Raw genomic sequence first — 14,176 nt, forward strand, 5'->3', positions numbered from 1 at the left:
TAATAAATATATAGTAATATTTATTTACTTATTATATTTAGTCATTTTCAGTTGTTAAATAGATGTGATATGTCTCAATAATACAATATGAGAATACTAAAACATTACTCAGTTACTACTAGTTAGTACTACAGTACTAAGATCACTTCTTTGGAAAGTCTCCTCCCTATCGATCCCCTCCATCCCCTCCGCATCACCAACCCATGAAAATAGTTCTTCAATATCACCATGACAACAACCTGCAGTGTGATCCTGCTGCTGCACTGTTAAAAGCCTGACCATGAATTTATACACAGAGGAGTCTAATTAGAGACAAAATACTTCCATATGGACAGAAATAATTTTTGCGGCAGGTAAAAATGCATCTAGATTGAAAACTAAGTAGATGTAAAAAAAATTCCTAGAGCTAATTTTACACCCAACCCAAAAATGTAACCCTCTGCAACACAGTTGTACAGAAATAAACCATGAAAATTTGCAAACGTGAGAATGTGTTGTTTAAGTTCTTGAGGTACCAGTGGCCAGTGCTTCTGTCCCTTTCTTTACTTTCGATCTGCCTGATTAATTCCAGTGCCCATCTCTGAATGGAGTTCTCTTCAACTGGAGACCACTTTGTGCAGCGTCACTGTCTCTGACCATAAAACCTACTGAATATGTTTTGTTTGACTTTTAAGTTAGATTCATATTCCAAATTAAAATTGCATTTACTTTTGAATGTAGTAAAAGAATAACTAAAGAAAATCAACAAAAATAAGGTTTAATCACATATTAAAAGTAATCTCTCTGAGTTTAACATACTACAGTATGTACAGATATGTTGTGAATATTGTGCCCACATTGTTTTTGATAGACCACTCGGACATCTGGAGGGAACATGGATATAGAGTGTTTGGTGAACTGGGATATTTGTATGCTGTCGTGCCCTCACATTCACACGTTCACTTAGGTTTGTTGACGGTGGTGTGGTGGGTCGTCTCTTATCCCAGAGATCCCTCATGTCTGTGTTACCTTCTGGTTCTCCCTTTTAGTTATGCTGCCATAGCGAGTCTTGCTGGAGTCCAAACTGCACAGTGATATTAACTTTCCTACAACAATAAGGACACTTAATAATCCATATCCTTCTCTTCCTGTCACCCTCTTCTCTCTCTCTCTCTCTCTCTCTCTCTCTCTCTCTCTCTCTCTCTCTCTCTCACACAGTCGAGTTAAACATGCTCCTGAGGCTCCAGTGACCACTGTTCCTGCCCCTCTCCCCTCCGTGGATCTTCCCACTTCGTCCAGGCCTGTCTCTGGATAGTGGATAGAGGTCACTCTGTGCAGCTTGGGACAGTTTCTCATCAACGCCTTGGGTGGTTCCATGAAATTCCGGAGCAAGAACGGGTGCTTTGAGGATGGATTGGACTGTAGTTAATGTCAACAGTCTGCTACACTGACTCAGAACTACTTTTCGCTTCTGATCATCATCACTGTACCCTGCAACATCGTATATCTGCTATAGATGGACATTCGGTGCAACCCAGATAAGGATGTTTTCCCTCTTGAGTCTGGTTCCTCTCAAGGTTTCTTCCTTATGCCATCTCGGGACAAACTTACTTATAAAGAACATATTCATATTTTAATCACCACATTATCTGTGTAAAGCTGCTTTGAGACAACATTCATTGTTAAAAGCGCTATACAAATAAAAATGAATTGAATTGAATTGAATTATAGATTATTGGAGCAATTTTGGGGGCATGACTGCCCTGTTAGGGTTCTATCCCACTCAAAGAAGGAGCTTATTTCTTGTAGTATAGGTCAAAGACTCTGAACAGGACTAGTTAACCAGTGACTATCCAAAGCCAAGGCCAGGGAGCAGACAAACAGGCTAAACTGACCGTCTGCTAGGTGCAAGCAGTCGTCAATCCAGGTCCACCAAATTGAGACTGTGCAACTTAAACCGCTGATTTAAAAATAGTTAGTCTAGAATACAGCAGCCAGAGTTCCAGGAGTATTTTACTGTGGATCAATGAGCACTGTCCCTATTAAATAAATAAATACAGGCAACATTGTGAGATTAAGATCTGAGACTAAAAAATAATTTGTATTATAATTAACTTTAACACACCTGGAAGTATTGTACATTGTATATTCAATATATTTTTCATATATATACAGTCACATATAAACAGTAAGCACAATATCTACAGTGGGATGAAAGCAAAATGGCTCTGGGCTGTGGCTCATGATCAGTACTAATCATATGCTTGCTGTAGGATCTGCTTAAACCTGGAAAATTATTGCAAATAAGATTTGCCCTGTGCTCAGTTCAAATTATAAACAGCCATCTTAATATAAGGAGTTAAAAAAACAATTTTAAAGACAGCCTCTAGATCAGGGGTCGCCAACTGGCGGACTCCCTTCCGAACCCGGACCCCCCCAAGATGCGTCCAGCCGGACCACGAAACCTTTTCACATAATGAACTAAATATATGCCAACCGCTATTTTGTAATAAAATCACATTTCTATCAGGCACATCAAGGTCAGCTTAGTAGGGCAGTAAAGCTGCTACTACAGTTACTATGCTCACCGTTGCTACGACGTGCAGCTGCGCGTGCAGTGAAGGCAGCAGAGAGCGATGCGCAAACCGATGAAACTTTCAGTGAGAGAAAAACAATAGCGTTCTCAAAAATAAGAAAAGTTGCTGCTGAAAACCAAGTTTTTCTAGATGAATGGTTGGTTAAATATGCATTTATTCTTCCTGCATCGAGCTGCATCAAGAGGCGTGTCTCATTTGCGTGTCTACATTGTATACCCGCCACAAATGGACATTCGGTGTAACCCAGATGAGGATGGGTTCCCTCTTGAGTCTGGTTCCTCTCAAGGTTTCTTCCTTATGCCATCTCGGGGAGTTTTTCCTTGCCACAGTCGCCAGTCGCCACCGGCTTGCTCATCAGGGACAAACTTACTCATAAAGAACATATTCATTTTTAATCACCGCATTATCTGTGTAAAGCTGCTTTGAGACAATGTTCATTGTTAAAAGCGCTATACAAATAAAAATGAATTGAATTGAATTGAATTGAATTTGCTCGGAGTCTGTTGAGGTCGCCCAAAGCGGAAACATTAATCGCCATTACGAAACTAAACATAGACATTTTCAAGAAACTTACTCTCAGCAGTCAACAGCGAGCCTATTAGTGTTCACTGAGATTACAGTGAATTTTAGGAAAAGATAACAAGCCCTTTACAGATTCTATTTACATTTGAATTGAGGTTATTTACATTTTATGGACTTAAAGGAACTGTGCAAAATGAAAACTCAATAAAGAAGACTGTAACCTGCAAGTTATGCAAAGCTGAGCTTATGAGTCATTAAAGTACCACAGTACACTGGTTTTATGGATAAACGTGAAACATCAGCACGGTAAGCAAAAAACTGTATAATCCTCATCTCGTGAGCAACAGGTTGCGCAATCAGCTACATAAATGCGACATAGTGACGGATTCAATAAAAACGGTGTGAACAAACACTAAATCCAAAAGCAGCAAATAACAGCAGCACTAAATGATTACATTTTTAGTCCCTGTTGCGGTTTTCAGCGAATTCTTATGCATTATGCTTTTTTTCCCCCTTTTTTTTTTATTAAGCCATTTAGCTTTCTGCATTTATCAGTTACATTCTCTTTTTATAGCTATTTTGTACTACAGCAGTTAACATATCTGTTTTCAAACATGCAGCTTCACTACATTTAAATGCTTTTTTTTTAATGTTCAAAAAATATTTAATTATTACAAAATTAAATTAATTATATATTCTAGATGCTTATATCTACACAACTCAACAAAATGTCTGTGTATTCCTTTTATCAAAAATTGTCAAATCAATGTTGTACTATATTTTATATAGATTTTTTAAGCATGGTTGTCAACTTCATTGCTTTACCTTGCATATTAAAATGCTGTTTAGTTTATTTATTGATTTTTTTTTACAGAAAGAAACAACCCAGCATGAGTGAATTTGTTCAAATTGTCAAAATTAAAGATTGTTAAACTTAAGCTAGTTTTGCATTTTTTTTAAGTACACTTTAGAAATAAATACCCTAATTTATGGTATTTATATAATTATAATAAGCAAAACATCTAATAAAAATGATTATAATTTTTTAATCAGATTAATTGATTATCAAAATCATCGTTAGTTGCAGCCCTACTGATCACACTAAAAAAGGACCTACTGATCACACTAAAAAAGGAGCACCAGATCTGGACTAATGGTTAGAATTGTCCCAAGGGGCTTTCACTTGGGTAAAAGCTGAACTCTGTGGTGGGCTACTGTTAAACCATTAAACTCTGATGTTAAACTCTGATCTATTCAAGACTGATGTGTCTTCTATGTGTTAGACAAGGGGGCTGGGGGCTGTGTTGTCCTAGATCAGGGGTGTCAAACTCAAATTTACAGTGGGCCAAAATTAAAAACTGGGACGAAGTCGTGGGCCAAACTCAATATTTATTGAAAAATTTACTGCAATTGTGCATGTTTTCCCTTCTCTCTAGATGTGTAATGTTAAACCTTTTCATATGGAAACAAACTTTAGTTTGCATAAACATTAAATATGGAACAACCAAAGTTTAATATTATAAACACATGAGAAATTAAATTTGAAATAAAACACAAATCAGTGGTATTTGTTTCTTTTTATGACTCTCTCTATCTGTAGCATTTCAAATTCCTTTATAATATAAATCTTTTTTTACAGGCAAACAACAAAACAACCAAAAATAATAATAATTTCCTTCAATTAAAAAAAAGCTATCTTTCAACTAGTAACAGTCCATGCCTTGGAGTAGAAAAGTGCATTAAGACAACATTCATTCAAGCTCAGTTTGCTACACTCTGATTTACTCTGATTGGTTGAAGACAGATACCTGAATCTTTTCTTGGATACAAGTGCATCATATCTGGGTTTAAACTCTGAGCTGAGGAAATCCTTAGGATTGAGCGAAGGTGTTCATCAGTGAGACTCCTGAGTGGTGTTTTGTTCATATTTATCAAAGTGAACAGTTGCTCACACAGATATGTGCTGGTGAACACAAAGAGGATTTGAGCAGCTTGGGCACGGAGTTGGAGCAGTGTGTCAGGGAGGAAACATGGAGACTGTGCAGCACACACAGAGTCGTACTTTGACTTAAACGTGTCTCTACACTGGAGTTTAATCCGCTCCATTTGGAGGTTGGTTGCTGCGCTTTCCACGTCAACCACAAACGGATCATTGAGCAGTTCAAATCTGCATTTCTGGGCTTCAAAGTTGGTAAATCACTGGGTAAATTCAGCGCTGAGTACGCAGAGTTTTTCAGCGGTCTCGACTGACGCCCCAACGCACTAACAAAGTATTCTGGGATTTGTAGTATTAGCTATATACTAGTCTATACTAGCTATATACAGTCCTCTGTATATAGTCCTCTGATACTACCTGCTGAGATGGGCCTTCACCCTCTCTCTTCACCCGGCTCCAGTGGCTCCAGCACAAAAAAGATACAAATGCATGGCTCACTAATTGACATATGGCACTTCATCCGTTCAAGTTAAAGGTGGTTCACAAACTGAAAGTGCAGATGGCTGTGACTGATTTTCTCTCGCATTGGCTCTTTGGACAGTCAGGAGTCAGGCGGTAAAGGTGTATTGCAGCAGGAGGCCAAGTGCTGGTTTGTGAATAGAAGGTGGGGCTGGTGGAAGCGAGGGGTAAGGATTGTGCACCTTTGCAGGATTTGTATTAATGAGTGTGTGCTTTTTTGCACCGAGTGGTAAGAATAAAATGGGGCTGGAGCATGGCTGCAGGAAGTGGGGGTGCTGGGGGTGCTGCAGCACCCCCTATTGGCGAGAGAGAGATTTTAAAAAAATGTAGGCCTATTAAAAATATTTTGCACAATTTATAAATTCCTTATGAATATTTTAGGAAATGATTTTGACACACGTAGGCTATTAAGTGTATTTTGGATTTTAATTTAATTATTTTGAATATTTTTATTATATTGATTTTTCAAGTTCATTTGTAAAGCGCGTTTCACACGCGCGGGTGATTTTAGTTTGGCTTTCTCTGGCAGCACGCAAACATAGCCTAAATGCCTTGCCCTTGTGGAAGATAAAATTAGCTCTTCGTACCTTTTACAACAACATGAAGATATCAGAAAAAGAGATCGGTGGTCTCTTTCCTGCTCGTGTTCCACATCCCTCTCAAAGCGCAGAGCGGTAGGCTATAACGCGTCTTTGTGTGGAAATATAAAACGTTTTTTTTTTTTTTTTTTTTTTTTTATGGATTCAACTTTATTATATTATGTAAGTTACCAGTATTTACTGATATTTATTTCAATGCTTTACAGGCTTTAGTGTGTTGTTTCTTTGTTTTTTTTATGTTTTAAATTATTAAAAAAAAAAAACCCAAGCACCACAACACCGCCGGTATTTGGTCCACTACCACCGCGGTGGTAAAAAAAAAAAAAAAAAAGTGCCATCGTCACAGCCCTATGTTATGTTTTAAAATGTATTCTAAATAGGCCCATAGGCTCATTTAGAGAGAGAGAGAGAGAGAGAGAGAGAGAGAGAGAGAGAGAGAGAGAGAGAGAGAGAGAGAGCAAACTGTGCCGTGTACGTGCATTTATGCATGCGCACGTGTGTGTGTGTGTGTGTGTGCTCCTTCTTTTGTAGGCCAGCAAGTTTTCACAGTTCAATACATGCACAAAAGGTTGAGTAGTCCCTCCACCTTTGTCACTTACAATGCATTTGAGATGCAGAAATCTTTTACCCATAGTACAGAGCATGGAAATAAAAGGACAAACAAACAATAACCATAAATTGTGGAAGGCCATGGAAATAAAATGTGACATTTGTAATGTGTAGTAATGTGTAAAACATTAACATAATACTGCCCCCACACCAGGTAGTGAGTACATAGGAGCGCTGCTTATTGCTTAGCCAGTAGGTGATGCAACCATCCTTATTGACCCATTCTTCATGAATACAGAATGGATGGGATTAAAGAAATGTCCTCCAAACAGTGCAAGTGGGAAGCAATGTACACTGCAATGCGAGTGGGAGGATCATGTCCTTAGTGGGGCAAGGCAGCTTAGTAAAGTCCACAGCCAGGCAGGGTGGTGGAGCAACATCCTCAGCCAAACAGAAGGGTCAAGCAAGGTCCTCATCCAAGCAGGATGGCAGAGCAATGTCCTCAGTTATACAGGAAGGTGGAGTGGCATCCAAAATGGAGCCGTTTACATGCCAGTGATTAGAATAAAATTCTGACAGTATTATCACTGCATAAATGGCACTGCAAATGTGAAGTCACCCAGTTAATTATAAGTGAAATATCAACAGTCAAGGTTGCATGATTTTGTCATGCAACACAATCACACACATGCACTATAGCAACAGACAAAAATTTAACTAACAAAAAACAATTAGATCTGTGTATCTGGCTATTTAGTTAGACAGCTAGAAGACAGAAGTTGTATGCTGCCACAGAGTCTCACTCCTGAATTGATGTAATGTAACTGAGCTAAGAATACACTAAGTTTTTTCAAACACTAGAGCAGAGATAGAGAGACACTATGGGGTTGATCTACTCTCAACAAACACCAGCCAATTAAATCTTGCGATTGCATCAATAAAAATCCTGCAAGATTCCCTTCATTCTTCCTGTATCCCCCCTCTCTGCTAAAGCAAATCCCAGACTTCAAGCGTAGACATTATAGAAACACACACAAATCCATAAAGGATTTCAAAAAGGTTAGAACACAAAGAAGAATGATGATCAGAAAGTACATGACCAATAACTTATATTAATTCCTGGAATTAAGCCTACATTAATTTATTAATTCTATATTTACTCATGCAGTAAAATATCATTTAATTGTATGTTATTGAAATAAACTGTTAAAAAGTGGAAAGGTTTTGAAGTGCTCTCTTTGAGTGTAAACTATTCATCTAAAATAAATACATGCAATGCATAATCCTGTTTTCTCTCAGATATAGTATTTTAAAGAGCATCTTAGCAACCATTGTGTAATTTTGCCTCATAACTAGATTTCCTGAAACTATTTGGAACTTAACGATTTGTCTAGAAAAATGAATGAATGAATGAATGAAGGAAGGAATGTTGGCCTTGACACGTGAGCATATGTTAGGCTGAAACATTTTATGTACACTATGGACAGCAATCATCTTTCCCTTCATTCATCCATTTATCTGTCCACTTATTTATCATATTTTTTAAGATTATAATCGCAATAAACATTCAAGCATTTTTACTTGAAATCGAATGTCAAACCACTCTGGTATAAGTGAAATACAGAAATCACCCGTTTACCGTGGTGGTACGTTTCAAAACTGCCCCACGCTAAATGAAAAACCACGATAAACCATGCTATTTTATGTATACAGTACTGTATTACATGTTTACTTCACTTTATAATTAATAATTATGTTTTATTAATAAATGTAATTATTTCAACATAAAACTCCATAAAAACTATTTCCTATAAACTTTTGGTCTATCGTGCTATCTGCGAGAGACCGGGAAAATCAGCCAAACAAATTAGTTATGTGGCAAATGCAATTCCGTGATAATCCAAGTCCAAGTGCTATTAATCATGGTACTTATGTTCTGGCTGGTTAGATTCTTTAAGCACATGTGGACATGATTAGCATAGCAAGATTGTGTTGTTTGTATAGCTTTAATCCTTTGGTTAATAAGACTACATATCTATACTAAAAATCATGATTAGCAATGCTGTGATTGGCTGGTCAATGGCACAATGTCAATGCCACCACAGAACCCACTAGTAGACAGCAAATGTGAAATATTTCAATCAATTTCAAAAACATAACACCAACATGGTAGCACATAGGAGCTATACAAGCCAAACTGCTCTAGAATGCAGTGTTTAGCATTAATAGTATAATAGTATAGTATCTTACAAGAAGAAGGTTAATGGCTTTGCTTGATGACCCAACCATGGCAGTTTTTCATAAATTGGATTTGAAGACAGAGCTTTTAATCTGTATTTAAAGGCCTTAGGAGTCATTAAAACCCATTCAGCTACCCTAATCAATTCAATCACTTTTGCCACTGCATTAACTTGCAAAGAAATATGAAATGTAATCAATGTAATTTAGTGGCACTTGTTGTGGTAGCTCAGTGGTCAAAGCTATGAGATGCACATCAGAGGACTGTATCTTCCCAAGAATGTCAAACTGTGGTTGTGTCAAACAGATGTTGTTTTTAAAGTAAATGTTGCTTTCAAAGCACTAGCAAAATTTTATTTCATACTATGTAACATATTGCAGTACTTGAATGAAAATATGTTCACAGTTATTTACTGTAGCTTTTCACAACCTGTTTTTCACAACCTGAAAATTACTGTACAATTTATAGCCAATTCTTTTTATGGTACAAGCCATGTGGTGACCCACTGTAAAAAGCTTTTGTCTACCTTGCCCTTTACTTAATGATAGATATTACCAGGTTTATAGTCAGATTTATGAAGTATCATGCCAGCAAGGTTCTGAATACTCTCTGTGATCTTTGTAGTGATTAACAGAATAGTACTCTTGCTAAGATACAGAATTAACAAATCCACCATGGGCACACTTTGCAGACTTGCCTAGTGTATCATTAAATAGTTATGTAATTTTATACACCCCGGGAATATTTTAATATAACTAGTAACTAACATACCTCATTGGATAGATCAAACCGAAATCACTACCACACACACAAGTCTCCTAAACAAGTGGCTTGTTGGCACAGTGTAAGCTAACTTAGACACAGCTGCCCTACTTGTCTCAGTTACAGTGAATGAGAACAAACCTCAACTAAAGTGGAGGTAGATTTTGCAACATTTAAAGCATTTGGCAGATCAAGGGTGGGCATACAATATATATATATATATATATATATATATATATATATATATATATATATATATATATATATATATATATATATATATATATATATATTCTGTTTAATCATTGAATTAAATGTGTGCTTGTCCCTTGACCTTGTGTGTAAGTAAGTGCATATAAATAGCCTACCTGGCAACTCTGACAATGCCCCTCTCTCAATAATGTCCTTCCTATAAAGGGTCTTGAGGACTTTTGCACTGCCAAACCTCTTAAAGCGACTCTTGACGTTCTTATAATACCACTCCAAAGACTGGGCCCTCAGGAGCCTGTAAACACACACATTAGGAGGGAAGAACAAAGCATTATACCATCAAACAGAGCTGGTTCCCACATAAACATTTAGTTTGGCATACAGTATATAGCATTTTATTGTCATTGACTAGATTGTACCATCCCATCTTTTATATCCAACCAGAGATTGCAAGCCGACAATGAAAATGGTCTTAGAATTGCTTAGAATATAGTTAACGCAGACTAAACAATGCCCAGAACTAAACACATATAAATGATTTATATAAACTGTATATGTGTATATGTGTATGTACCTGTTCTTACAGCTGTACGTCGTGTAACCATGCAAAGCCAAATGTATGATAAATTCTTGTCTGCCTGACAGGACCATACATATTTGTGCATTTTGTATTAGAGCAGTTACAGTTTGGTGCTTTTAGTACAATTCTCTCATACTGACCACTGATTGTTCACAATTGTACCTCCTGGCAAAAAATTTTTTGGAGGATTTCAGAATTAGAATTGTTGCCCTCCACAAAGATGGCCTAGGATACCAGAAGATCTTTAGCATCCTGAAATTGAGTTACAGTACAGTTTCCATGGTCATACAGAGGTTTTCCAAGATAGGTTTCACTCGGAACAGGCCATGACAAGAGTCAATTAAGAAGTTGGGTCTTTGTACTGTGCCTCAGGTGCAAAAGCAGCTTTAAAAAACAGATGCATGAGTGCTGCCAGCATTGCTTTAAAGGTTGCAGAAGCAGTAGGACCGCTTGTCAATGCTCAGACCATACGCCGCACACTGCAACAAGTCGGTTTGCATGGCCGTCGTCCTACAAGGAAGCCCCTTCTGAAGCTGGCTCACAAGGAAGCCTGCAAATAGTTTGCTGAAGACAACCTCTCCAAAAGCATTAATTACTGGAACCATGTCCTGTGGTGTGAGGGGTGTACTCACTTTTGTGAGATACTGTATATGGAATTTTGCTATTTTAAAATTATCATTCAAGATCAGATTATACACAAGGATTTAGTAAGAACAATACAAACAAAAAGAGATCCCTATGATTCAAATACAGTATCAAATAAGTGTATAATATGTCAAACAATGCATGTACAATACCACAAATGTTAAAACAGTATATATTATGAATATGTGGACATGGGGGCATGGTAGAGCAATGGTTTGTGAGAGTAAAATTAGGAGAGTAAAAGCCTTAAAGGAATAATACAATAATAAAATAGTTTTTCAAACATTTTTACGTAATTTATTAATACAAACTCAGACTCAAACTAATTCAAACTCATGCATACTATCAGATTTTTCGCAAGTCACTCTTAGTTCGGTTCCAAATTAAAAGGCGCAAACTATTGGGGTCGCGAGTGTCAAAGTTTATATATATATATATATATATATATATATATATATATATATATATATATATATATATATATATATATATATATATATATATATGATGTCTAATCATTTGTTCAATGCCAGAAAACAAGGGGCCACCACCACCTAGAGGTGCAGTTAGTTATTGACTGTTTGTGTCTGACTATTTTCAACTGTCCGGTAAGCAATAGTGTGAGTGTACAATGACCAAAAAGGGAACCCTCTCACCCAAAATTCTCCCTCAAACATACTGATTTGGGTGTCAGCCAAGACCAAATGGGATAGAGATACTGTAACACAAAGGACACCAGTGTGCCCCTAACCAGGTTCCTTTGGAATTAAGACCTTTTAAACTTTTCCCTCAGCTCTCACATCTTATCTTTCCATAGACTGTTTCAGAAGACTTCATACAGTCTAAAGCAGTAAGCCTAGTATAGTCTAAAGTCGATACGATCGGCCATTAAATTGCAAAAGTAGCATGGGCTAAGTGACCCCACTTATTTATGTGAGTCAGCCTTTTCCCAGAAGAAGATTATTAAGCCTAAATATCGTTCCACCATGTCTGATGATCATTTTAAAGTCTGCTTAGAGCTGGCTGCTTAGAGCTAGCTACTATCTGGACTATGCAACCCTGGCTGACTCTATTCAGTGCAAGTTTTCAGAATATGGTAGTGAACATAAATGTATTGAATTGTACTGTGCCAAAAGGGTTTATGCAGTTATGCAGAATACGGCAGCATATATTGCATATATAAAGTATCCACTATATATATATATATATATATATATATATATATATATATATATTTACATAAATACATATATACATATACACACACTGGCGATCAAAATTAGAGAGAACAATTTATAAACAATTGAACAATTCTGAAATAATGTCATCTTTACTGCTCAACAGTTGAAGGAGTTTTTGTCCTGTCTATATCATGCTACCAGAACACCTTTTCCACAAAATAACTAAGGCATATCCAAAAAAAACATTATTTTCCAGAAAACACACTGATCAAAATTAGAGAACACTTTCAGATACCTCCCAGTTATTGGTGTTAATCTGGCACCTGGTGCTAATTTCTTTGCTTATCTGTCAACCACTATTCAACTGGCAGCCTAACTTCCAGTTTCACTGACTCTGCAAGATGGTGGGCCGTTCTAAAGTGACTGAAAGCCTCCGGCAGCAGGTTGTCCAGATGAAGGCCAAAGGGATGACCCTATCAGCCATAGCAAGACAAGTTGGTCGTTCCAAATCTGTGATTTCAAGAATATTGAATCTTTACAACATCACAAACTCATTTAAGTCTGCCAAGAAGGCTGGTCGTCCACGGAAGACAAATACAAGAGAGGACAGGATACTGCGGAGGATTTAAATGGGCAATCGTTTCCACACTGCAGCTGAAATTGCTCGCCTGTTCAGCGCTGAACAGAGTAAGGATCTGTCTCGTCATACAGTGTCTTGATGTTTAAGAGCATTTGGACTGAAAGCCCACTCTGCAGTGACCAAACCTCTCATTAGCAGAAAGAATCAAAAGGCTAGACTAAGCTTTGCTGAGGAGCATGTTATGTGGACAGAGGAGAACTGGTCCAAAGTTCACTTCAGTGATGTTAATTTATTTGGGTCCGATGGGAAACATTATTTTCAGCGACAAACTGGAGAAAGACTGAACCCAAAGTGTGTAAAGAAGTCAGTAAAAAGTGGAGAAGGAAGTGTCATGGTTTGGGGCATGTTTTCTGCAGCAGGACTTGGGCCTCTTACACTGCAGAGTGAATGCAAATGTTTATCAGAACCTCCTTCCACAACATATGGTTCCTTCCCTGTGTTCATCACCCAATCAGCCCGCAGTGTTCATGCAGGACAACGCTCCATGTCACACAGCAAAACGGGTAAAGCAGTTCCTTGAAACTGAAAACATTGAAATAATTACATGGCCTGCCCAGAGTCCTGATCTCAACCCAATAGATAACCTCTGGAGAATCCTTGGCAACGAAGTTATGGCCAAGAAACCCACTACAGTCACCAAACTGTGGAGGAGACTGTAAGAAGAGTGGACCAAAATCACACCAGAGCAGTGTGAGAGACTAGTGCTGTCCTGTGGCCACAGATGTGCTGAATTAATTCAGAGCAGAGGCCTGTACACTTCCAACTAATTGCTGACTGTTGTAACCTTCAGAAAATTTTGTTGTAATCTTTTTTTATGCTACAGTTATTGTTGTTCTCTAATTTTGATCAGTGTGTTTTCTGCAAAATAATGTTTTTTTTGTTTAATTGTTTATAAATTGTTCTCTAATTTTGATCGCCAGTGTATATAAATAGTGTATATATTGTGACCGGATCTTTAAGGAAAATGACTGTGAATGTACATTTAGATATACTTTATTAATCTAGTGAGGTAAATTTATTGATCTCGTGAGGCAAATTATTGCGAAATAATATATTTACAACTGTGCTTATTTTCTTCCAATCAATATTTTGTAATCATTATGCTGATACTCACAAGAACATGTAATACCACCTAACAAAAAATAATCTAGAAAGCTGTGACAATCAACAACTTCTCATTACAGCTTCTGAAATCCTTGCACCACGATGAGACTATGT

At 37.3% G+C, this 14,176-nt stretch overlaps 2 protein-coding genes across 3 annotated transcripts in view; one reads left to right on the top strand and one right to left on the bottom strand.

Annotated features, from left to right (window-relative positions):
• The window catches only part of LOC310719859 (uncharacterized protein), an 81,359-nt gene that overhangs the window by 56,178 nt on the left and 11,005 nt on the right, over nt 1–14,176 (top strand). The window lies entirely within an intron of this gene.
• The window catches only part of myripb (myosin VIIA and Rab interacting protein b), a 126,026-nt gene that overhangs the window by 39,847 nt on the left and 72,003 nt on the right, over nt 1–14,176 (bottom strand). For both annotated transcript variants that reach the window (XR_014531568.1, XM_083529858.1), the window contains exon 4: nt 10,071–10,207. Coding sequence is in view for 1 of the 2 variants with exons in the window: in XM_083529858.1 (XP_083385984.1) it covers nt 10,071–10,207 (137 nt within the window). In the remaining variant the exon portion in view is untranslated. The remainder of the gene's footprint in view (nt 1–10,070; nt 10,208–14,176) is intronic.

This window comes from Silurus aristotelis (assembly GCF_946808225.1).
Source record: "Silurus aristotelis genome assembly, chromosome: 25".
Taxonomy (NCBI): Eukaryota; Metazoa; Chordata; class Actinopteri; order Siluriformes; family Siluridae; genus Silurus; species Silurus aristotelis.